The 25,450-nt window shown below is 38.4% G+C and overlaps 1 protein-coding gene across 9 annotated transcripts; it reads left to right on the forward strand.

Annotated features, from left to right (window-relative positions):
* The first annotated feature begins 8,293 nt into the window (after positions 1–8,293).
* LOC104085564 (VIN3-like protein 1) lies at positions 8,294–20,123 on the forward strand. 9 transcript variants are annotated; one of them, XM_070174947.1, is made up of 8 exons: positions 8,302–8,558; positions 14,752–14,806; positions 14,886–14,953; positions 15,042–15,082; positions 15,177–17,017; positions 17,096–17,712; positions 18,281–18,591; positions 18,693–20,123. In XM_070174947.1, the coding sequence occupies exons 6-8, from the start codon at positions 17,255–17,257 to the stop codon at positions 19,868–19,870; spliced, it is 1,947 nt and encodes a 648-aa protein (XP_070031048.1). In that variant the 5' UTR covers positions 8,302–8,558; positions 14,752–14,806; positions 14,886–14,953; positions 15,042–15,082; positions 15,177–17,017; positions 17,096–17,254; the 3' UTR covers positions 19,871–20,123. The 9 variants fall into 9 exon arrangements, with proteins under 9 accessions (XP_009587923.1, XP_070031048.1, XP_009587926.1 ...); XM_009589631.4 differs by having other exon boundaries at positions 15,177–15,228; XM_018767129.3 differs by having other exon boundaries at positions 14,913–14,953; positions 15,177–15,228.
* Positions 20,124–25,450: the final 5,327 nt, after the last annotated feature.

The following is a 25,450-nucleotide window of genomic DNA, read 5'->3' on the forward strand; positions in this document are numbered from 1 at the left end:
ATCCTCCATAAAAGGACCTTGAAAACTTGATGTACACCTAGTATTTGATAATATGCTCAAATAAGCTAAAACCATGTTCATCTTCCTAATTATGGTTTACTTTTGTTATGTTTCTAAATAGATTGAAGTTGCTAGAATTTTTGGAACGTCGTAGTAATTTAAGGAAAGCTCAAAACAAGGTATGTTGGCTAAACTTTCTCTCTTGGAATCGAACTCCATAATGTTCCCGTGAGTTTCAAATTATGGGTTGCATATTAAAATGTTGTTGCTTTGAATCGTATTTCAAATGAAAACTAGATACCAAATTGTGTGAGAAAATCTCAATATTCTTAAGACTCGAAATTGCTCATATGCATACCTAAAGTCTGGAATGGAAATGTATTATTGTTGATAACCTATAAAGGTGGTTGGAAATGAAATAAGTGAATTGGGGATATAAAGTGTGGCCAACGTGCCAATACTGAAAGTTATACTTGTGGCCAATGGTACCAATGAAATAAAATAATGTGAGAAAGATTATAAAATGAGCTTTGACTCAACTATTCCAAAATTGACTTCGATAATGTAATTGGCTAAAGCTTATGAACTCAAGTGATGCCCATATGTGGCTGTTTTAGCTAATGTTATGCTTTGTAAGTATTTTTCAATGTGTTTTGCATTCTTACATATTCGTGAGTGGAAGTTGTGTATGAATTTAACTTGTGCTTCGATTGCCAATTATTTTACTCCATTTATTGGAAAGGAATCTATTGTGTTTAAAGCCTTCATTACTAATTAACTTAAAGTTGTGATTTTCGGAATATTCTACTTGTTGATAATTATGATGATCTATGAAAGGGAAGAAATGAAAGTGTGGAATATGAAATACGGCCATTGCGCCATGAATAAAGAATCTTATGTATGGCCAAGAGAGCCAATGAAATAATAATATTGTAAGTGGTTGAAAGTACGGATTAAGTGATATGTGGTGTGAAAGGTTATGAGATGTACGTATTTGTACTTTTATTTCCAATGTGTTATGAAATTCTGCGGACGGTCTATGAAACGCATAGGTATATTGTGCTATGAAATCTTGTGGACGGTCTATGAAACGCATAGGTATATTGTGATATGAAATCCTGTGGACGGTCTATGAAACGCATAGGTATATTGTGATATGAAATCCTGTGGACGGTCTATGAAACGCATAGGTATATTGTGTTATTAAATCTTGTGGACGGTCTATGAAACGCATAGGTATATTGTGTTATGAATTCCTGTGGACGGTCTATGAAACGCATAGGTATATTGTGATCTGAAATCCCGTGGACGGTCTATGAAACGTATAGGGATGTTGTGTTATGAAATCTTGTGGACTGTTTATGAAACGCATAGGTGCATTGTGTATGAGAAGTATAGGTGTACGGTATGAATAAACACTATGGACGTTCTATGAAACACATAAGTGTATAATATGATATGTGAATATTAAGGATGGTCTAATGAGACACATTATTAATGCAGACAATAGGTGCCACTTTTATTGTCCTTGTTTGTACAGGTTGTTTCAATTACATTATATTATGTGTTTCGCGTATAGATCATATGGGCATTCTATTTTGAAAGAGGATTTCTAGCTATATATACTAGTGCTATTCGACAGTACTAACGTCCCTTTTGCCGGGGGCGCTACATCTTTAATAGATGCAGGTGGTTCTACAGCATGCGACATTGATCAGTGATAACAGTACACTCTTTCAGCTGATTTGGTAAGCCCCACTTAATTTCGGGGTCATGTATCTTTTGTTTCTCATATACTGTATTTTGAGTTATAGTCGGGGCCTTGTTGCCGGCATTTCCATATTACTCTTCTATTGTTCTTAGAGGCTCTGTAGACAGGTTGTGGGTTGTAGTTGATATTGGGGAATTGAACTAGAAATGTTGGTATTTGGAAATCATGTTTTTCATTAATTCTATAAACTCGTAATATTTTGGAAATTATGAATGAAGCTGCTAATGGGAAAGAAAAGGAAGTTGTTAATAAAATCTTTTCAGTGTTTGATTAATGGAGTACATCTCCTCTTTATTCATGGAAGAGTTTGGGTAGAAGGAAATCTCACAGGCTTGCTTGGCCGGGTTCTCTCGGTTGAGCGCCGGTCACGCTCCTCGAGTTTGGGGCGTGATAGATATCCGGACTGGCTAGCCAATGTAGTAGTAGTTCCTAAGAAGAACAATAAATCTCGCATGTGTGTAGACTATAAAGACCTTAATAAGGCGTGCCCAAAAGACTTGTTCCCACAGCCAAATATCGATCAAATGATTGATGCCACTGCCGGGCACGAGTTAATGAGTTTCCTCCATGCTTATTCGGGGTATAACCAAATCAAGATGAACCCGGAAGATCAGGAAAAGACTTCGTTTATAACAAATTTCGGTACATATTATTATAATGTGATGCCCTTCGGGTTGAAAAACGCCGGAGCCACTTATTAACGGCTCGTAAATAAGATGTTTGAAAAGCAAATAGTAAAGACTATGGAAGTTTATATAGACGATATGCTCGTTAAGTCTTTGAATACAGGTGACCACCTTAAGCATTTGCAAGAAACATTCAACATCCTGAGGAAGCATAACATGAAACTTAATCCCGAGAAATGCGCGTTCGGGGTCAGTTCTAGTAAGTTTCTAGGATTTCTGGTCTCACAAAGGGGAATTGAGATAAACCCCGACAAAATCAAGGCCATAGAGGATATCCCGGATCAATTGTCAAACGTAAAGGAAGTCCAAAGGCTCACAGGAAGATTAGCAGCTTTGAGCAGGTTCATTTCCCGGTCGTCGGAAAAATGTCATCGCTTCTTCACACTGCTCAAAAAAAAAAAAATTTCGAATGGACACCGGAGTGCCAGCAGGCTCTGAAGGACCTAAAGAAGTACTTATCAAGCCCTTCATTGCTCTCAAAACCAAAAGAAGGTAAAACATTGCTACTCTACCTCGCGGTTTCAGAAGTTGCGGTAAGTGCGGTTTTAGTCCGGGAGGATAAAGGTACGCAATTTCCCATTTATTACATTAGTAAAATTTTAACGGGAGCAGAAACTCGCTACCCGCATTTGGAAAAACTGGCCTTAGCTCTCGTAGTCGTCGCTCAGAAGCTAAGGCCCTACTTCCAATGCCACCCGATAGCTGTGGTGACTACTTTCCCTTTGCGGAACATCCTCCATAAACCCGAGCTCTTGGGAAGATGGGCCAAATGGGTCGTCAAAATGAGTGAGTTCGACATAGAATATAAACCAAGGACTATAATTAAGTCGCAAGTCTTGGTTGACTTCGTGGCCGGTTTTGGTCAGGGATTACTGCCTCTGGAAACCAAGGCGGCAGTAATGGTGTCAGAATCAACATCAGGGGTTTGGACCTTATTTACGGATGGAGATTCCAATGTAAAAGGGTCCGGACTCGGAATAGTCTTAATCACGCCTTCGGGGGAAACCTTAAGGCAAACCATCAAAACGATCCCTTTAACTAACAATGAAGTAGAGTATGAAGATTTGATTGCAGGGCTCGAATTGGCTCGGGGACTTGATTCCGAGGTTATTGAAATCAAATGTGACTCGCAGCTGGTAGTAAATCAGGTCTACGAGATCTTTGATACCAAAAAGAACGTATGCAACAATACGTGGTAAAGGTCTAGGCTCTTTTGGCACATTTCCGGGAGTGGTCAATTACTCATATACCGAGGGAGGATAATACAGAAGCAGACGCATTAACAAACTTAGGATCATTGACGGAAATAAAGGGATCAGAGTCCGGGACAGTAGTGCAAATGATGAACTTAGTCTTGGATACAGATGGTTACTATGAGGTAAATTCGACTAGTCTAGTCTGGGACAGGAGAAGTGAAATAATCGACTATCTCGAGCACGGGAAGTTTCCCGAAGACCCCAAATCATCACGGGCGTTACGCGCCAAAGCTGCACGTTATAGCTTCAAGAGAGGTCAATTGTATAGAAAATCCTTCTAAGGCCCACTGGCCCGGTGCTTAGGAGAGTCAGAAGCTAATTATGTCATGAGAGAAGTCCACGAAGGAATATGCGCAAATACTCATAGAAACCCTCACATAAAAGGGATAATGCTCAAAACCAAAGTGCTTTGAGAAAAATGCATCCCAGACTACACGTAGTAAAGCGTGAACAGAAAAACGTGTGCAGAATTCTTAAGCAAATGCAAAGGTTAAAGACTTGCATGGATATTCAAACAAAAGTAAAACTCAAACAATACTTGAGCAAAAATATGTCTTTATTTACAAGAACGTGCCAAAACGGCAAAAGTACAAAATGGAAAAAAGAAAAGAAAAGCTAAACTACAGTGTCTCTGGAACTAGGAGGAAGAGAAGTGTCCGTATACCCGGGAGAAGTAGGTGGGTCCACCGATGGCTTGACGTTTTCCCCAGTCTGGTTTTCAGCATCGTCTCTCTCTGATTCCTCTTCAGTTCCCGAAAACTTAGAACTGAAGCCAGAAGAACCAGGAGCATCAGACTGCGCCGGGAATCCATTTTTGGCAGCCAACTCAAGCTCTTGGCCTCTTCCAAGGTTTTTCTCCTCATGTTTTACATGGCATAAGTTTTTTCGACAATGAGGGAAGCTGCTCGACGCTTACGTTCTTCTTTGAGTTGGGTAACCTCGGCAGAAAGGCTTTCCCAGGAAACCTTAACAGATCTAAGGCTAACATCAAGGTCACGGATGGTAGAACTAAAGAGCCTGTTATGCTCGATAGTTTTCTTGTACTTCTCTTCCAACTGGGCATGTTTCGCCCTCACAGCAGCACGCTCTTCAATTTTGGAGTTCAAGGCCACCTCTAAGTCAGTCACTTTTTTGGCAGTAGTAGCCTCGCGCTCGGTTGCAGCAAGAATGATGTCTTGGACTTCAGCCCATTTGGCCTTGGCTTCATCAAATATAACCCTCAGCGGGACAATTTCTTGGCTAAGGGCTACCACTTCTTGCTCACTTTGCTGCAAACGAGCCTCCAAAACAACAGCCTTAGTAGCTTTCGTTTCCAGTTCCGAGAGGCGGAGAATAGTTTGGTCCCGTTCCACCAAAAGTTGATTCCGTTCAGAAGTAAGTTCCTACTTCTCACGAATCAACCTATGAAGGCCCTCAGAAGCAAGAAAGTTGTCCTACAAAACAAGAAGAAGTAAAATCTAGAATATATTCATACAAAAGTAGAAGAAATAACAAAGGAAGAAAGGAACGCACCGCTGCGGCATTATGCATGGCATTGTTCAACAAACACTCCCCCGAGAGTGCTTGAATCTTTTCCCAATCTTTCTCTGAAGCCAAAGGCTTGTGATAGTTAGCAAGCTCCACTGGCCGGGAGAGCATGTTGCACCAGGTAGAGACCGAAAGGATAATAATCCTCCTCCTTTGTGGATCTTCGGAAGGGGCAGCATAATTTTGCCGCAAATTCCCATGAACTGGGGACTAGGGAAGAGGAACAACCTCTCCATGGTCAGGTACGGCCGGTGGAGATGATGTAGCAGTTGCTGGTTGTGGTGAACGGGGAGATGAAGCTGATGGAGTCGAAGGGTGAGAAGCAGTTGCATCAAATGCAGTGCTGGTGGATGTATGCTTGCCAACAGCAGGGATCCGGTACTCAGCCCCGCAGTACCGGACACATCACTTGGGGCCAAAAAACAGGAGTTGGCATTATCTACCAAATCAAATTCTCCCCAAAGTGCCGAGACATCGTCCTCGGTTGGTGTAACTATCTCAACAGGTCGAGCATCCTGTTGAGATAATGAGGATCGTCTCTCTCATCACTAGCTTCTTCTTTATCATCAATCATCATGGTGTCTATGACCGTCCCGGAAGGAGGACCAGTCACTATCACCACCGGAGATGACTCGGGGGCATCAGTCTTTGCCCTCTTATTCTTTTCCCCAGCCATGGAGGAACATCTTCTCTTCTGTTGTTTATCCTCCGGCCGGGGACTCCGTAAAGAAGCGTTTGCACCCGAAACAGGCCCGAAGATACCTATTCGAGTAAGTGCCTCCTGAAGCAGCCTCACTACATCAGCAGGATCAACTAAGACGTCCTCATCAGGGACAACAACAGAGCCTGCAGGTAGACCTAATTTCGTGAACAAGTCAGAAGGGTTCGACTAAGTTATCCATATACAAAAAACAAATGGAAGCAAGGTAAGTTAAAATTACCATGATTTTTGGCCTTCCACCCGTATTTAAGGGCCAGTTCTTTCTACAAGCGAGTTTCGGGCGTCGTGACGTCCAGGATCTTCTGAACCTACCGGTTCAAGCCTTCTACCCCCGGTGGGATCCATCGAGTTTCTGAAACATGTGAAGGGTGAAGAGTCGATATGGCCATAGAAGAATATTTAGTGAAAGAAAATATATTAAATAAAGATCTTGCGAGTGCGGTTCCAAGCGACCGGAAAGGATGAAGCCGTTGTCGGAATGATATTATTGGTGGCAACTACAACGAACTGTTCCATCCACCCACGGTCATTATCATCATCCATGCTAGTCAACAGAGCATGGTGACCACATTTGCAGAGGTTTATCATACCCCCACGGAAAATTTTGGGGGAGTAAAGATTCATCATACGAGCTAATGTTAGCTCTTCTCCAGTCTCCTGGCACAAACGTCGAAGGCAGGCAACCGTCCTCCACACTGAAGGACTTACCTGTGCCAAACACACCTGGTAGCGAAGGCAAAACTCCGCAATCACGGAATCAAGCTCTCCACTGAAAGAAAATGTACCCAAAGTAAAGGGATACGTGTATAAGTATGTAAAACCTTCCTTGGGAAGGGTCACTCGCTCCGATAGATCAGGAGCAATGATATCCAACTCATGGCAGCGACAGTCTTACTTCACAACAGGAATACTGGAAGGACAAATGGAAGAATGGTACTTACTAACAGCCCATGTACGAGGGTTAGTAGTAGGAAAATTCTCTTCAAAGTCCTTTCTGGTACTGAGTCTTTTTGGGATGATGTAACCCACCGTTGAAGGAGTAGAGTCCTCGGCTTTGTTCTTGTTCTTTGAAGAACCGGCACGCTTGGATGAAGAAGCCATTGAATAAGAAGAAGGAAAAGGTTTTTATTTGAAGAGAATTAGAGAAAGGATGAAGAACAAAGATGCAAATTAGAAGCTCGAGAAATTATGAAGTGCAAAGGAAAAGAATGGTGCGTATAAGTAAAAATTTGGCGGCTAAATTCATGGCCATAATTACCTCGACAATTGGCAAAAGCTGTGCTGAATCGTGGGATGACGCGTGTTCGGGATATTAAATGCGGAGAGACGTGCGTCTAATCAACCGTCAGAAGCCTTCAGAGGGAGTTATAGTAATTCACGCCAAAAGAGTATTTCTACCAACTTTCCGGTAACACAAAGTTATGTCACCGAAAAGCAGGGGGACTATCTGTATAGGGTGAAATATGATATGACACGTGGTCATCTAAAGGAAAGACACGTGGAACCCAAGACGGGGATAGCCGAATACCGAACGCAGCCATTCCGCTTGTCACCGGAAGGGATAACGTTCATAAAAGTGTATTAAATGATCTGCGCCCGGTAGTATTTAATAATGAATATTCTGCAACATTAAGAGCGATGACCCGTTACAGAGAATTTGACATTTATGTTCACCGTTACATTTTCATCAATGACCCTCATAATTGACATTAAAGGAGGGAACAATCCTAGGACCTCCTTTCCTAGACACATCTATAAATAGCGAGTCCAATTATCATTGTAAAGGACACGAATTTTCTAGCTAAACTTACACTACATTCTATACAAATCTTAGTACAATCTTACTTTCCCGCTTTTTGATCTCATCATTGCTGTGCCCGAAAACCTTGTTCCCAGAACTGTCATCTCTGCTGTTTCATCTACATTTTAAGGCTAAGTATTGTACATTTCTTCAATTATTGCATTATTTCAGGATCAAATTAGTTCACTTGTCTAGAAACCACGTATAAATTCAACGGTTTCATTTTACGGGTAAATAATAATTTCATGTTCAAGATATCACAATTTATATTATTGTCATGAATTTGACTTTTAGCGGAGATGTGAGCATTTCTGATTTTAGTCGAGCCTATCATATTCTTTCTTAATTTTGAAAAATCAATCGATTGTGGTTCCATGGACGTAATTCAACTTTCCAACGTGTATGAACGTACAATTGCGAAATCAATTTAGGTATGAAAAAGCACATGCATGATGGAAAATATGTTAAGAAATTCAGGTTAACCTTATCTTCACGCTCGATTCCAACGCGTTTCAGACATGAGCGAAATGTAAAACAGCCAACTGGATCATGTACTTTAGCATCAACCACTGCGCTTTTCTAAAAGATTCACCTGTACCACGCGCCTAACCTACGCGTGCGTTTCATCTCTTTCGCCTCCCAAACCTATTAGCGTGCGTGAAACAAATCAGGAAAAAAAAACAGAGGAGCGAAGTTTCCTTTAACACAGGATTTTTCGCAAAACCCCTTCAAACCCCTCCCTTTGATAACCCTAAAATTTTTCTCTCCTCTTTTCTTGCATTGTTATTCACGCAAGGTACTTTCCTCAGATTCCTCTGTTTTCCCCATGTTTTATTTGTTTCTTTTTTATTTGCTGTTAGTTGAGTGTGTTTGCTTTCAGATCTGTTACTCTTCTTCCCATATCGTGTTTGTTGATTATTTTTGTGAAATTTTATTAAAGCTTAAATGTTTTTTTGGTGCTATATTTATTTTTGGTTTAAGTATTTTCTTGTTTGTGATGAGGTGTTAAGAGGGAACTTCCGGAGGTTGCTGGGTATTGTTTGTTTTCTTGTTGAATATGGGCAATGTGAGGAACTAGGACACCATTAATTTCAAAAATAGCAAAAATTCTTCTTTGCGTGGTGTTTTTTTTTTTTGGGTTTTTGGGGTCAACGGTTTCATTATTTCTTGTTGGGTTAGCTGATTTTTCCATTAGTCCCATGTTAGTTTCGCATGTTCTTACTTGAATGTTGATGCATGTGCTGATTTTTGTGCGTGTGATCGTGGGTTTGTTGCCAGGAGAAGTATTAAAAATCTCGACGCCTTTGTCGTTTTCTATTTTCTTCTTTGTTCTTGTATTGATAGGGGGCAAGAGGGAGCAAGGTGGGGTAGTAGAAAGTGCGGTTAGTTTAAGCATGACTAAAATAATATCATGAAATGTATGGGGCAAAGAACCTGACAAAAGTATGGTGATTAAGGGAGGTCGTGAAAGGACGATTCCCCTCCAATGTTTTCTAAGAAAGAATGACAAAACAAGTAACATATGCAATAGTTTGAAGAGTGTGGAGTATGAATGGATGGGACCAGTCTTGAAGAGCATGGAGTAACAAATGGGTGGGTATGGACCAATCCTGAATCCAGAGGAGTAGCGGGGGAATTATTGGTGGTTTAGGACAATGGGAACTGTTCTTGTTAGATACATTTTCTCAATAAATCTTATGTCAATTCAGATAAAGCTAGTGTTGTCAAAGGCAAAAAGTGTTAACAAGCGCTCCAGGTCTATCAGGACTTTAAGCGCAAAATGCATTAAACATGTGGGCTTTAGTTAAAAAGATGCAACGAAGAAAAAAGCCAAAATATGTATTTAATACGAAAAAAGAGTAACAACTTCATTCATAATGGTATTTCGTAACAATTAATGTATCTTTTTGCGAATCATATTTATTGTTTAGTATATATCCAAGATGGAACTTATGGGCGATGAGGTGCACGCCTTAGGTGCCTTGCCTACATTGGAGCGCAACCTAAGTGAGGCGAAGCACCTGCCTTGAGTTTCTCTGAGGTTCAAGGCTAAACGCTCCTTATATGAGCCTTTGACAACACCATAGCGACCAAGATGTTGAGTGGATTCTCCTAGCTTTCGAAGATTGTAGATCTAAAAACACAACACTATGGGCAGAGTTGTAGGAGGCAAGACGTAAGTGGTGGCAAGCTTGGATGATAGTTTCTCAACTTAGTTTTCTACTCCTATGACAGGTTTGGATATCACGTGAGTGATAGGGGGCACATTAACACCATTAGGGTTTTGAATGAAAGGATGGGAAGTAGAGCAGTGTGGGGGGCAATGGAGTTCTCGGAGTTAATCAATAAATATTTTCTTATTGACCTTCCTCTGAAAAGACTGTATTTACTTGGGCAGGGTCAGTTGATTCAACTTCTAAATCAAGACTTGACAAATTCTTAGCGTTTATTACATAAAGGAATTGGTTCTGAAAGTGTTGCAAGTCATATTTCCATGGTGATTTTTGATCACTCGTCAGTCATGCTAGATATGAAGGAATGCACGACCCCCTTTATATTTGAGAATGTATGGTTGAAAGCTACAAACTGTGGAAATAAGGTCTTTGATAGGTGGAGAGTGGAGATGCTAGAAAGTTACAAGTAGATCATCATTCCAGTTGGCAAAGAAGCTCATATACTACAACTGGACATAAGCATGTGGAATAAGGAGGCTCTTGGAAGGGTAGAAGTATAGATGAAGGAACTTAACGGGAAGGTGGGAGAGCTAAAGGGAAGGGGGTTATAGTACAGGGTAAAAGAAAGGGAAGAGGACATAACTTTCTTGGCAATAGCATAGGAGAATAGCGGCAATGAAAATCGAGTGCCTTATGGAGGATGAAAACTCAAACACAAAAAATTTTCATAGGATAATAAGGATAAATAGGAGAAGTAAGTTCATACAATATGAGTATGTGAATGGCATGGGTTATAAAGGCGAGGAGGCGTGAGGGACAATTATTGGATTTTATGAATTCCTGTATACACATGGAAACGAGTGGTTAGAGAGAGAAAAGAAAAGAGGTGAGGGAGGTGTTATAGAGTTGTGCAGGAGATAAGGCACCATGCTCCAATGAATTTACCTTGGTTTTGTTTCAATCTATGTTGCTCGTTCTCTTCGAAAATGTCACCGAGTGCGTGTCAGTTTCTCCAAAAGTAGTGTATTTTTGGAGAATCCAACACGGGTGCGGCAATATTTCGGAGAGTCCCCGCGACATAGGTTTCAATAATGCCGGAACATGATCAATGAAGATTTATTGGATACTATTGCTGCTTAGCAACAGAGGAGTCTATTGTGCCAGAAGGGAGGAGCTTTGTGTATCATATACTACATGCTTATTAATCTAGTGAGAAGCATCTAATATATAATTTTTAAGGTGCTTTCCAACAGTTTATCACTTAAGAAGATGGTGGACAAGACAATGTCTACATTCTAAAATGCGTTTGTTGAAGGCAAATTCTTGGTGCAAAAATGGGTGCAAATGAAGTGGTTGATTGTATAAGTAAGAAAGGTGAGCCAGGGTAAATTTCCAGGTAGACCTTCAAGAGCCTACAACCATGTAAATTGGGAGGTTGTGGATATTGTTATGATGAGGATAATACTTGGAGATAGGTGGGAGAGTGGATTAGGAAGTGTTATCAAAGGCACGCTTAAGCCTTGAAGCAAGGCTCACAACATGTTGAGCGCTTTGCCTCGCTTAACGGGTGCTTCAGTATTGCCATCAAGGCTCTAAGGCATATTTTTCCTTGCCAATGAGTGTAATCGTGAAGAGGCGACACTAAATAATTGATATTTCACTTTATCGTAAATTTTCTGTAATTTCTTTGTCCATATATTTGGTATTCATGCTTATAGATATTAGTCTTTGACTACACGTACATATTTGTGGTTTTTCTTTCTTCATTAATTTGCGTTTTGCGCTTAAAGCCCAACAAACCTTAGAGAGGTTTTGCGCTTTTTGCCTTTGATAACACTTAGGTTTTGCATACAGACAATTAGATACTCGATCCTCGGGAATGTTTGTGCAGACTTTTAGGGAATTCGAGGGGTCTTAGACAAGAGACCCTTTATCAACCATGTTTCTTTGTTTCGGTAATGAAAACTTAACAAGATGATGGATAGGACGGCCGTCGGAGGCAACATGAGGGGTTTTGTTGTGCTTGTCTGGGGAAAAACATCGTAAAAATCTCACATCTCCTATTTTCTACATATTCGAGGCCCACATTATTTAAGAAAATCAATTTTTGTCGAGGTTGAGTTAGGCCTGAGGTCATCTTCTTATGATGGTACCAAAGTCTAGCCTTGGACGTGCGCTAGGTGTTGAAGCCCGGTGACTGGCACGCTCAGAACATTTTCATGTGGTTTTGAGTGGTGTTAGAACTCAAGATCTACCTTAGGAATTCGAGATCATGCCAATGGAAGAGGTGGACAATTGGGTTGCCGTTGATTACAGCAAACCAAAATCAAGAATCATAGAACCTGGTCATTAAAAGAGCTGAGAAGATGTTAACAGGGTGGCAAAAAAGATACTTGTCAAAAGGAAGTACTAATAAAAAAACACACTATTGATACTTCATAAAACACATACTATTGATCATCTACGCATACTATGTCATTGTTACAGCACTAGCTAGTGTAACTGCTTCATATGAACTTATGAGATGCAACAGATAGGTTTAGGAAGCACCATCTTGGCTGCTAGGAGGTGGTCATTTGGGTAAAGCACCTTAAAGTGTTTAACATAGCGTTGCTGGAAATTATTTGTGGAGCTTCAGAACCGAGGAGAGGGCTCTATGGAGGGAAATGCTAGTAGCAATATGAAACCTTCGACAGGGGATGGAGAACTAGGAACATCTCTTTATTTTTCGGCTGTGGTCTTTGAAGGAACATCATAGGGGAATGGGGCGCCTTCAGTGACAACATTTCATTTCGGGTAGGAGATAAAACATAATTAATTTCAGGGTGGGTTCAGAGAGAATGTGTTGAAGTCCATGTTACATAATACTGTGTTTTGATAAGTCAAAATACAACAACCACCACCCTGTGCAATCCCACCCCAGTGCAATCCCACACAGTGGGGTCCGGTCAAAATGAGGATGGAGCTCTGTGGAACATGAGATTCAGGAGGAGCTTGCACGGCTGGAAAGTGTAACTAAATTTCAAAGTCTGATGGAGCATAATATTTTACACACTAGCCGCGATTCGTGGAGGTGGGTTAAGCAGAGATGGAATGTTTACTGTTAAGTCATAGATTCCCATAAGCTGTTGGTGGAAGAGGAAGCCAGTTTCTCCCATTCACCAGCTTGGATACTAGAGTGCCTAAAAAGATTTGCTTTGCTTGGGTGGTAGCAAGGGGTGCCACCCTGGCAGCTGAGAATCTGAGAACAAGGAGAATTGCATATGCAGTGTTCTATGTGTAAATGCTCAGGTGAAGATATGAACCACCTCATATTGCATTATGTGGCAATGCGACTGTGGTGAGAAGTGTTAAATTAGTTTAGTCCACATTGGACGATGCTAGATACAGTAACCTAGATGCTACATAGTTGGGCCCACAAAAGAAGAGAAGACACTACTTTTGTTGTTCTCTACAAAGAGGAATATGAGAGCCTATTTTTAATGGGGTAGAATCTGACTTTATGCATATACAGAATAACCTCCTTTTCTAGGTTTTTTAGGTGCATCCACGAGGTTCCACTTTGTATAGAAGACTGGGTGCGCTTTGTCGAGAACCATAATCTTTTGTGTAGATTTTTTATTTTTTGATATAATTTTTTTGTATACGGGGTGTTTCCCATGTTCAATAATATTAATTTTTACCCTATCCCATAAGAAAAGGGATATGAGGAAGGTGTGGAAGAATATCTGGAGCAGTAAGGCGCTGAAGATAGTAGCATTCTTTACTTGGAGCAGTGAGGGATACAATTTTAACAGCCGATAACTTAATGAAGAGGAAATGAATTGTAATGAGTTGCTATTACTTGTGCAAGGAATAGAACGAGATAGAAACCACCTGCTGTTGCATACCAAATTTACAGGACAGATATTGACCATAGTATTCTCGTTGTTCATCTCGGGGTTATTATCGGAGACAGTGGATGAAGCAATGACGAAATGAGGCTACAGAAGATTGGGAGTGAAAGGAAAACAGCTTGGGGAATAGCACCATTATATCTATTTTTTGGACTATCTAGAGATATAGATTTAAGGTTTTTTCTTAGTAGGGTGATAGATATAAGAAATATCTGAAGGTCATTTCATTCTGTTCATACTAATGGTGAAAAGAGAATTTCCAGTTGCTAGATAGTTTGGTTGATTTGATAAATGGCTGATATATGTAAAGAAAAAAAAGGTTTTGGTGTAAACAAATGAACCCATTTTGTATGAATTAGTTTGTTTTATGTATCGAACGAACATTTTCTTGTTTGCAAGTTTAAATAACACTCAAAAGGATAGGGGAAACTGGAAAAGCGTGCCAATATGCTAACATAATGATACACAGCATTTTATTTGAATTTACCTTTCTGAGTGCATTCAGCCAACTGATTTCAGTTTCCCATCTAGTGAAATTTGGGAAAGTAATTGTGTTGCACTTCTGCAGCTTCATTATATTTATCTTCTGCTCTTAGCAAAACTCATAGAAGTTCCTCTTGTTTGCTCATTTGTGAAAATCATTTATGATTCTTCTCAATGCAATATAACATGTTGTGTTTGGTATGAGTAGTCCGTAAAATTTTAACTTTGCTGCGACATTGTGTGTTTGTGTTTCTGTTGAAATTCTGAATCTTTGTATACGTCTTGTCAAAATTTTGATCATGGAATTTGAAGTGCCTGTTCCTAAGATGTTCACAAGGGTAATCAATATTTCACGAAACTGTTTATAGCTTATTTTAGAGGCCTGAGCTGCAGAGATGCATCATCAGTTATGCATCTTAACATCTGATTGTGTCAGGGAGGGGTTGCTGCTGCTACATTCTTGTTTGGCTTTCTTTCGTAGATTTCTGGAGGTGAGAATTTCCACTTAATCTTATTGCTTAAGTTATCTACCTTGTCCCACCTCAGCAAGATAAACTGCATTAAAATAAGGTTGTATTTTTGTTTTGGGATCTGTAGATTGCTCGTTAAAATCCTATACAGACCTCCGGGGTACTTGGGTAAGATATCTAGAGCTATTCCTCTTTTAAAAGAATAGTCACAGTAATTCCTGAATTTACTCTTCAATTCTTGTTTTGGGATCTGTAGGTTGCTCGTTAAAATCCTATCCAGACCTCTGTGGTACTTAGGTAAGATATCTAGAGCTATTCTTCTTTTAAAAGAATAGTCACAGTAATTCCCATATTTACTCTTCAATTCTTGGTTCCCTTCTTTCTGTGGCAGGATGTACTTTAACAATTCTTAGCTCAAGGCTTGCAGTCTTAACCATGGGAAGGTGGGGAACCAGATCTTTTGACCTGCATCCAATTTAACTTCCCATTCTGATTTCCTTTTCACTCATTTCGAAGTGGATAGCGCTCTAGGTTTCAGCGTGAATGCTTTAAATTTGTGATGTTCTATATGATTTAAGTATAACTTCAGATGCTCTATAAGACTGAATTGAGGATGAAACTTCTCCAAAAACCACGTATGTTAAAGTTGTTTGCTCTAATATCTGAGTTACTGTACTTGTAAAAAAAGTGATAATGATAACTGGATAAAACTAAGAAATAATGCTCAATAGATGAAGGGATTTGTTAGATAAAGAGAAGTTTCTGTTAGTTGAGATGACTTTCTTACTGATGTTATATTAAGGGTTGGCATGATTATGAGCATAGTTTGATTGTGAATATCTTTGCCTTTGCTGGGGTTTTCAACTATCCTGTAAAGGTACTATTTTTCTACCAGATGACCTATAAAACTTGGTGTCCATCATGATAAACATGACGGGGTGCGATTAACATTCTTGGGGTCACATCAACCTATTTTTAATGGAACATTGAAGTCCCATTTCAGTCAAATTGTCTCTATACATTTGCATGTTTGTCTAAAACACTTATGGATGTGACACCAACATAGATCCAATGTTTTATTACAAGAACTGGATTTCCTTACATTTTTCCGATCACAATGTTTTTATTAACTTAAACAACAGCCGTTATGCAGTTGTTACGAACTGGATGAACAATATGCTATAATGGAACACATTAGATCTAACTAGGTCGTGAATGTTAAAGCAGGTTCTGCATGGATTAGACGATCGATAAACCGATAAGGAGAGTAAAGAAGTATGAAATTGTGGCCTATAGTAGCAGTAAAACAAACCATAGCTGCATAGGACACTTCATAGGCTTTTGCTATTGTTCCAGGCACAAGTTTGTGTGGCCTGGTTATCTGGAACCCAGAAATGAAGAGACAGAGAAAGGCGGCTTCTTTTGGTGTAGTTTTGTCTTTGAGAGTAAAACTGCCTAGGAAATTGCCAATGGTATGAAATCTGTATGAATAATAGAAGGAGAGATTTATCCCTTATTTTTCGATAGATTCTTTATTAAGATGGGAAAGAGATGGCTTTGTCTGTTGCCATAGAAATAGAATTCTTCTATTTGTCTGATGCTATGCCTGTAGCTCTTGGAAACTTCCAAAGGAAGATGGTATTTTGTCTCTCTTTGTGAAACAAATGAACATTGACATCTAATGTACGATAAACAGGAGTTTACCCACTGTCACTTTGTGAACGATAGTAAACATTGTTAGACTTATTATTTTGCTTCATTACCTTTTGGGGGTCAACCTGCTAAGGGAAAGTGCTAAAAATTTATATGACCAAAGATGTGACACTATAAGATTCTTCTCCGATGTCGATGTGAGTAGTTTTAAATAATTGATAGAATAAACTTCGACTCCCTTTTAAGCTCACAAGTTTAAAGTGTCGTGCAGTTTTGACTTCACTTTGAAAAGGGATGAAATGTCAGTTACCGTTAAAAAAAAAAGGCATGAAATGTCAGTTATTGGCACTCACAACCAAATGAAAATATATATTTTCCTGACTCACTTATGGTACAGATGTGATAAGCACCAAATCATAGCAAATTGTTTTAACCTAAGGCATCTATGGTGGACTCTCATAGACTCATATGGAAGTTCATTTATATGGATGTCATGAGCAAGGATAGGCTTCAGTGTCTGAGATCTACTTTAAATGCAAGAATGGAAAATCGATACAAATCTTTGTGTCATATCTTTTGGTCAGATCCACTCATTTTTTCTGTTTCGCCACTGCTGTAGATACTCTGTATGCTATCTCATATGTTTTTTATATCCAGTTTTCGGTGTTCTTAGTGCTTCGTCCAGTGAGAAAAGAACTACAGAGAAATTCAAGTTTAGAGGCACTCCAAGAAGTCCTGAAATCTGGCCCAGGGAAAGATCTTTCAGAGTTTTACCAGGACAAGGAAGGGAAGCAATTGATCTTATCCAAGTGCAAAATGTCTGAGCAACTCCCAAAGTTGAGTAAAAAGCAATTTAAGACTCAAGAGCAAAAAAGAGCATCTTCAAGTCCCAAGCATCATTCTTCTAGAAAGCAGCACAGGAAAGGGGAAAACCCTCTCCGAATCCCACCAGTTACGGAGCCGTGTGAAGATGTGAATTGTTCAAATTCATGGATCTGCAAAAATGCTGCATGCCGGGCCACTATTTCGATAGATGACACTTTTTGCAAAAGGTGCTCTTGTTGCATTTGTCACTTATTTGATGACAACAAGGATCCTAGTCTTTGGTTGGAGTGCACATCTGAATCTGGTCAGGGGGGCTCGTGTGGCTTGACTTGCCACATTGAGTGTGCCCTCCAACGTGAGAAGGTGGGAGTTGTTGATCTAGGACAACTGATGCAGCTAGATGGGAGCTATTGTTGTGCTTCTTGTGGTAAAGTCTCAGGAATTCTTGGGTAAGTTTCCTTTAGAGAAGTATAATATTTTTTCACTTTTCAATGTGTGTGTGATAGAGGACTTATTCCCTTGTCAGAAGATTGTGCGGAAGGATAAGTTTTAAAGCTATCTCCTTCTGAATTCTTTTATAAGCTTCCTGCTACCAAGTGTCACTTTACAGTGTTGAAGGTGTTAATTGTTTCTTCTCTGTTCAATCTTGATTAGTTATTTAAGTATTAAAGGTAGTACTGTTATTGAATTCTTTTGGGTTGATTAGAATCGTTAATAGCTCATTTTTGACTAACAGCATGTTAACCTTAAGAAACGTTTCCACCTAGCGATGTATAGACTGTAGTTTGCAGAATGAGCAATCATTTTGAGTGAATTTTAGAGTGTCAAGCTCTATGGCATTTCCAAAAAGCTAGTAGATGTTAGAAATCCTCTTTATTGGCAACAACTGTACAGTAATAGCTGTCCACTTTTGGCCCTCCTGCATGAAGAGAAGCATCGGTTATCTCCTTGTGTATAATGCTATTAATCTCGTCGTGTTTGTTGAACCTTTTTCTCTTCCACTATGGAATTTGGTAGGTTTTGGAAGAAACAGCTTTGTGTAGCTAAGGATGCTCGTCGTGTTGATATCCTCTGCTACAGAATATACTTGAGTTACAGGCTCCTGGATGGGACATCCAGATTTAAAGAACTCCATGAAATTGTTAAAGAAGCCAAGGCCAAATTGGAGATGGAAGTGGGCCCAGTGAATGGAGTATCATCGAAGATGGCTCGGGGAATTGTTAGCAGACTTTCTATTGCCAGCGATATTCAGTCATTGTGCTCGATTGCCATTGAGAAAGCTGATGAATGGCTGGCAACAAAGACTAACAAACCTTCTAATTCCTCAGGTACCATTTCTTATTTTATTCTTCAGAGGTGGCACTGAATGTAGCAAGTTGAATCTAGAGTACTTTAGTAGTAATGCTTTCCTGTTGCTACTTCGTGCCAGAGGGTTCACTTCCTGCAGCGTGCAAATTCCTTTTTGATGAAGTGACATCAACTTCGGTTGTAATTGTTCTGATAGAAGTATCCGCTGAATCTTCTGAAGATGTCAAGGGCTACAAGCTCTGGTACTGCAAGGCCAGAGAAGACACTTATACACAAGAACCTGTTTGTGTCTTTCCAAGAACTCAGCGAAGGATTTTGATATCGAATTTACAGCCTTGCACAGAGTATTCTTTTCGGATAGTTTCCTATACAGACACCAGTGATGTGGGACACTCTGAGGCAAAGTGTTTCACAAAGAGTATTGAGATAATACACAGGAAGTCTAATTCAGTAGCAGGACACAAAAGGAAGGTGAATCAGGATACTGGAGGAAGCTCTGGCTCCAAAGAGGGCTACTACACTGGAAAAGACATTGAGTTTGATTCTGGATTCAAGGTCCGAGACCTTGGTAAAATTCTAAGACTGGCATGGGCTCAACAGCAAGGATGTTTAGAGGGATTTTGTGGACCTTCATTTGCAAAATGCTGCGAGTCTTGTAGTACTGTTAAGCCTGAACCTGTACAGGAAGAGAGGAAGCCATCTACTTCTCGCCAGCTTGACTTAAATGTTGCTTCAGTACCCGATTTAAATGAAGAGTTAACCCCCTCGTCCAGAGATGAAGATAATGGCTGCACTTTAGGGCAGACTGTTGAAGCAGTTGATGACGCCACCTCTCATGACAATGAGAGGAATGGTCTTGCCGGATCACATGGTAGCGGAGATTCCCAGAACTGGAACCAGGGGAAGAATGGAGATGTGTCAGCTGTTGGTTCTCAGATGGAAGATTGTCGGAAGAGGGGAACTAGCAATAATCGTGAGACACATGACTCTGATAGTACCTTGGTCAATGGTTCACCTATCCGAATTCGTACAGGGGGCTTGGATGAGAACTTTGAATACTGTGTTAAGATCATCCGTTGGCTGGAATGTCAGGGTTTGATCGAGAAGGAGTTCAGGTTAAAGTTGCTTACTTGGTTTAGCTTGAGATCAACGGAGCAGGAGCGTAGGGTGGTAAATACCTTCATTCAAACACTAATTGATGATCCAGGTAGCTTGGCTGGTCAATTGGTTGATACCTTTTCAGAAATGATATCCAGCAAGAGGCCACCGAATGGTTTTTGTTGTAAGCTTTGGCATTAACTTGTGAAGCGCATAAAGGATCAAAAACTGGTACCTAGGTTCAAAATTGATTCAGACGATATTCTTCGCAGACCATCTTACTTGTCTGTACACTCATTTTTTTCTCTCTATATTTTGTAGTGAAATGATTCATTCATGTAGGGACAAACCTGTCCAGCTACAAGATTTGGGTTGTTATTCATGTGGGCAGTTCTTGACTTTTTCTCCATGGGGGGAGAATTAGATTGAATGAATTCACATTTGTAGGAAACAATGTCTCATTTCTCTTCCTTGATTGCATTTGAGGCATTGACTTTTGGTACTTAATCGGGATGCATATATAGCGACAAGCAACAAAAGATGAGCAATGATGGGTAGTTGTCTTCGGTATTTCGGCTTTTTAATCACATTCTTTTTGGCCATTTGGGGAATGCTTTGAACTAGTTAAAAAGTGCACAAATACCAAATTTTAGGGCCACTGTTTAAGGTGTACCTTAAGTTCAATTTTTTTTTTTTTTTTTTGCAATTTTACCGACTTAGGACGTACGCACTAAAGCAGCACAATCAATGTCTGAAGTTACAAATTTTGTTTAAAGTTGGGAACTACAGATGAAAATGTCTTTAGTGCATATAAAAAATTAGCTGCACTTCAGACACATACATTTGAGTAGGGGTGTACAAATCGAACGAAAAAACCGTACCAAATCGAAAAGTCAAACCAAATCGATTAAAAAATCTGACTAGGTTTGGTTTAATTTGGTTTGGTATTGAGTAAAAGAACCCGAACCAAACCGAAATATAAATATTTAATTTTTTTAATATAATTTTATGACTTTATATAGAATTTTATTTAAAAGATGTCTAGAAATATTTGAGATCCTCTGATGGGATATAATATTTAATAGAACTATAAAGTGCATTCATTTTTATTTACTTTAAATAATAAATTGTATCACTTTCTTATTATGTGTTATTGAAGCCAATCATCTCTTTGTTCTTTCATATTCATGTGTCAAGATTTATTATATATTTTTCGAATTTGAAGTGGTATTTCGATAATCTAAAATTACATAGAACATATCATTATTTAGGTATCATATTGATTTTTATGTTTAATTATTAAATTTGGTTAACCCTGAAAGCGTACATCAACCAAAAAATATTGGTAGACGACTAAGAAAATAAACTATTATGTGTTACTAAAAAAATTCTCCCATAAGATCACTTTAATAGATCATATGTTTGCTAGTTTTTTAATAATTTTTAGTAAACATATTCATTTATCAAAATTTTATTTATAACTTTAATAATGCAATATTGAAATAATATTCATGTACAAAAAAATCCGAAAAATCCGACAAAACCGAACCAATCCAAACCGATATAATTGGTTTGGTTTGATTTTAATAAAATCCGAACCAACCCGGTCCATGTACACCTCTACATCTGAGTTGTTGTAAAAATTGCATGGGGCGCCCTATTTGGTTGCCCCCATTTAACCTATACCCATATTTTTAAAATTATTTAACCTATACCCTAATTTTGACAACTTCAGATCCTGCGACCTATGCGCTCCTTTCTTCCTCCTCTTCTTTTCCTCTTCTTCTTCTTTTCTCTCTCAAACATGTTATCCTGTAAGTTACACATGTTATCGTTTCTGAAAATTGGACAAAGCGACAAATCAAGAAGAAAGAAAGACTCGCCAATGCCTCTCAAACATTAATACATCCCAACAGAAAGTACGTAAATAATAAAATAAGAGTTTATTGTCAAAAATCGAAGAAGCATCAACTGAAGTTTGGGACTGCAGGGACAAACTTCAGACATTACCAGGTTAAATTTTACCTGAAGTTTGCAACTATCATGCCAGAAAAAAATATCTGAAGTTCAAATATAACAAGCTGGTTTTGTCTGAAGTTTGCACAACAAACTGAAGAACTTCAGACTAATTTGTCTAAAATTTGTACCCTAACACAAAGTACGTAAATAATAAAACAAGAGTTTATTGTCAAAACTCGAAGAAGCATCAACTGAAGTTTGGGACTGCAGGGCCAAACTTCAGACATAACCAAGTTAAATTTTGTCTGAAGTTTGCAACTATCATGCCAGAAAAAATTATCTGAAGTTCAAATATAACAAGCTGATTTTGTCTGAAGTTTGCACTACAAACTAAAAAACTTCAGACTAATTTGTCTGAAATTTGCACTATGAACTGAAATTTTTTTGATTGCTTTTGCAAGTCAGGCCAAACTTCAGACGAAAATATCTGAAGTTTTACTTTGATAAGGTCACACTTCAGGCAAAAAATTCTGAAGTTCAAACTTCAGACATAAATTCTTGCTACTTCCGGCCCCGTATGTCTGAAGTTAACCGAAAAGTGGGTACGCTTGCAGTTGTTTTTGCAAAGCGGGTATAAGTTAAATTGTGACTCAAAAACTGGATATAGATGAAAATCCCCCAATTGTAATTAATACATAGGGCGCCCTATTTGGTCGCCCCCATTTAACCTATACCCATATTTTTAAAATTATTTAACCTATACCCTAATTTTGACAACTTCATATCCTACGACCTATGTGCTCCTTTCTTCCTCTTCTTCTTCTTCTTCTTCTTCTTCTTCTTCTTCTTCTTCTTCTTCTTCTTCTTCTTCTTCTTTTCTTCTTCTTCTTCTTCTTCTTCTTCCTCTTCTTCTTCTTCTTCTTCTTTTCTCTCTCAAGCATGTTATCCTGTAAGTTACACATGTTATTATTTCTGGAAATTGGATAAAGCGACAAATCAAGAAGAAAGAAAAACTCGCCACTGCCTCTCAAACATTAATACATCCCAACACAAAGTACGTAAATAATAAAACAAGAATTTATTGTCAAAACTCGATAAAGCATCAACTGAAGTTTGGGACTACAGGGACAAACTTCAGACATTACTAGGTTAAATTTTATCTGAAGTTTGCAACTATCATGCCAGAAAAAATTATCTGAAGTACAAATATAACAAGCTGATTTTGTCTGAAGTTTGCACTACAAACTGAAGAACTTCAGACTAATTTGTTTGAAGTTTGCACTACAAACTAAAGAACTTCAGACTAATTTGTCTGAAGTTTGCACTACAAACTGAAGAACTTTAGACTAATTTATCTGGAATTTACACCCAAACACAAAGTACGTAAATAATAAAACAAGAGTTTATTGTCAAAACTCGAAGAAGCATCAACTGAAGTTTAGGACTGCAGGGCCAAACTTCAGACATTACCAAGTTAAATTTTGTCTGAAGTTTGCAACTATCATGCTAGGAAAAATTATCTAAAGTTCAAATATAACAAGCTGATTTTGTCTAAAGTTTGTACTACAAACTGAAGAACTTCAGACTAATTTGTCTGAAGTTTGCACTACAAATTGAAGAACTTCAGACTAATTTGTCTGAAATTTGCACTACGAAGTAAAGATTTTTTGATTGCTTTTGCAAGTCAGGCCAAACTTCAGACGAAAATATATGAAGTTTTACTTTGATAAGGTCACACTTCAGGCAAAAAATTATGAAGTTCAAACTTCAAACATAAATTCTTGCTACTTTAGGCCCCGTATGTCTGAAATTACCCAAAAAGTGGGTACGCTTGTAATTATTTTTGCAAAGTGGGTATAAGTTAAATTGTGACCCAAAAATTGGGTATAGATACAAATCCCCCTGAATTGTTTGGGTTTACAAAGCTAACATTTGATTTTTGTTGCAGGCTAAAGTGAGAGGGAGCAAGACTGGAGAAAGGAAAAGTTTTCTCTCACTGAAGCCTTCCAAGGAGGGAGCGTGGCTTCTGAAAATGGAAAAGAAAGTCAGATTGGTATTGGCAAGATTGATAAGTCACTCTTGTAAATACCTAATTTTTGACACGCACAATTTTAAAGTCATTTTAGTATTTTGCATATTCCTAAATGTTTATTTGAGTTTAATTTTATATTTCTAAGGTTTCAATCCATTTTATTTTAGTATAATTTTTGTAAATACCAAAAAGATAATTTCATTGTTAAATATAGCTTTGTTATTATTTTTCTTAATAGTTTATTTGGGTATATTAATTAGTAATTAACAATTTTGTAGTATTTTTATTTTTATAGAGATAGGAAGAATTGAGTTTAGACTTATTATTTTGTCTTGCTTCGGATTTAAATACTCATCTAGCCCAATTTTCGAATTTTGTAGTATTTTTTATTTTTATAGAGATAGGAAGAATTGAGTTTAGACTTATTATTTTGTCTTGCTTCGGATTTAAATACTCATCTAGCCCAATTTTCGAGGGGGATTTGCATCTATACTCAGTTTTTGGGTCACAATTTAACTTATACCCGCTTTGCAAAAATAATTGCAAGCATACCCACTTTTCGTATAACTTCAGACATACGGGGCCTGAAGTAGCAAAAATATATGTCTGAAGTTTGAACTTCAGAATTTTTTGCCTGAAGTGTGACCTTATAAAAGTAAAACTTCGGATATTTTCGTCTGAAGTTTGGCCTGACTTGCAAAAGCAATCAAAAAAACTTCAGTTCGTAGAGCAAACTTCAGACAAATTAGTCTGAAGTTCTTCAGTTTGTAGTGCAAACTTCAGACAAATTAGTCTGAAGTTCTTCAATTTGTAGTGTAAACTTCTGACAAAATCAGCTTGTTATATTTGAACTTCAGATAATTTTTCCTCGCATGATAGTTGCAAACTTCAAATAAAATTTAACTTGGTAATGTCTGAAGTTTGACCCTGCAGTCCCAAACTTCAGTTGATGCTTCTTCGATTTTGACAATAAACTCTTGTTTTATTATTTACGTACTTTGTGTTGGGGTGTAAACTTTAGACAAATTAGTGTGAAGTTTTTCAGTTTATAGTGCAAAACTCAGATAAATTAGTCTGAAGTTCTTCAGTTTGTAGTGCAAACTTCAGACAAAATCAACTTGTTATATTTGAACTTCACATAATTTTTTCTGGCATGATAGTTGCAAACTTCAGGTAAAATTTAACATGGTAATGTCTGAAGTTTGTCCCTGCAGTCCCAAACTTCAGTTGATGCTTCTTTGAGTTTTGATAATAAACTCTTATTTTATTATTTACGTACTTTGTGTTGGGATGTATTAATGTTTAAGAGGTAGTGGCGAGTCTTTATTTCTTTTTAATTTGTCGCTTTGTCCAATTTCCAGAAACGATAACATATTTAACTTACAGGATAACATGTTTGAGAGAGAAAAGAAGAAGAAGAGGAAAAGAAGAGGAGGAAGAAAGGAGCGCATAGGTCGCAGGATCTGAAGTTGTCAAAATTAGGGTATAGGTTAAATAATTTTAAAAATATGGGTATAGGTTAAATGGGGGCAACCAAATAGGGCGCCCCATGCAATTTTTACAATTGGGGGATTTGCATCTATACCTAGATTTTGGGACATAATTTAACTTATACCCGCTTTATAAAAATAATTGCAAGCGTACCCACTTTTCGGGTAATTTCAGACATACGGGGCGGGGCCTGAAGTAGCAAGAATTTATGTCTGAAGTTTGAACTTCAGATTTTTTTGCCTGAAGTGTGACCTTATCAAAGTAAAACTTCAGATATTTTCATCTAAAGTTTGGCCTGA

The sequence above is a fragment of the Nicotiana tomentosiformis genome, chromosome 5 (genome assembly GCF_000390325.3).
Source record: "Nicotiana tomentosiformis chromosome 5, ASM39032v3, whole genome shotgun sequence".
Lineage (NCBI taxonomy): Eukaryota > Viridiplantae > Streptophyta > Magnoliopsida > Solanales > Solanaceae > Nicotiana > Nicotiana tomentosiformis.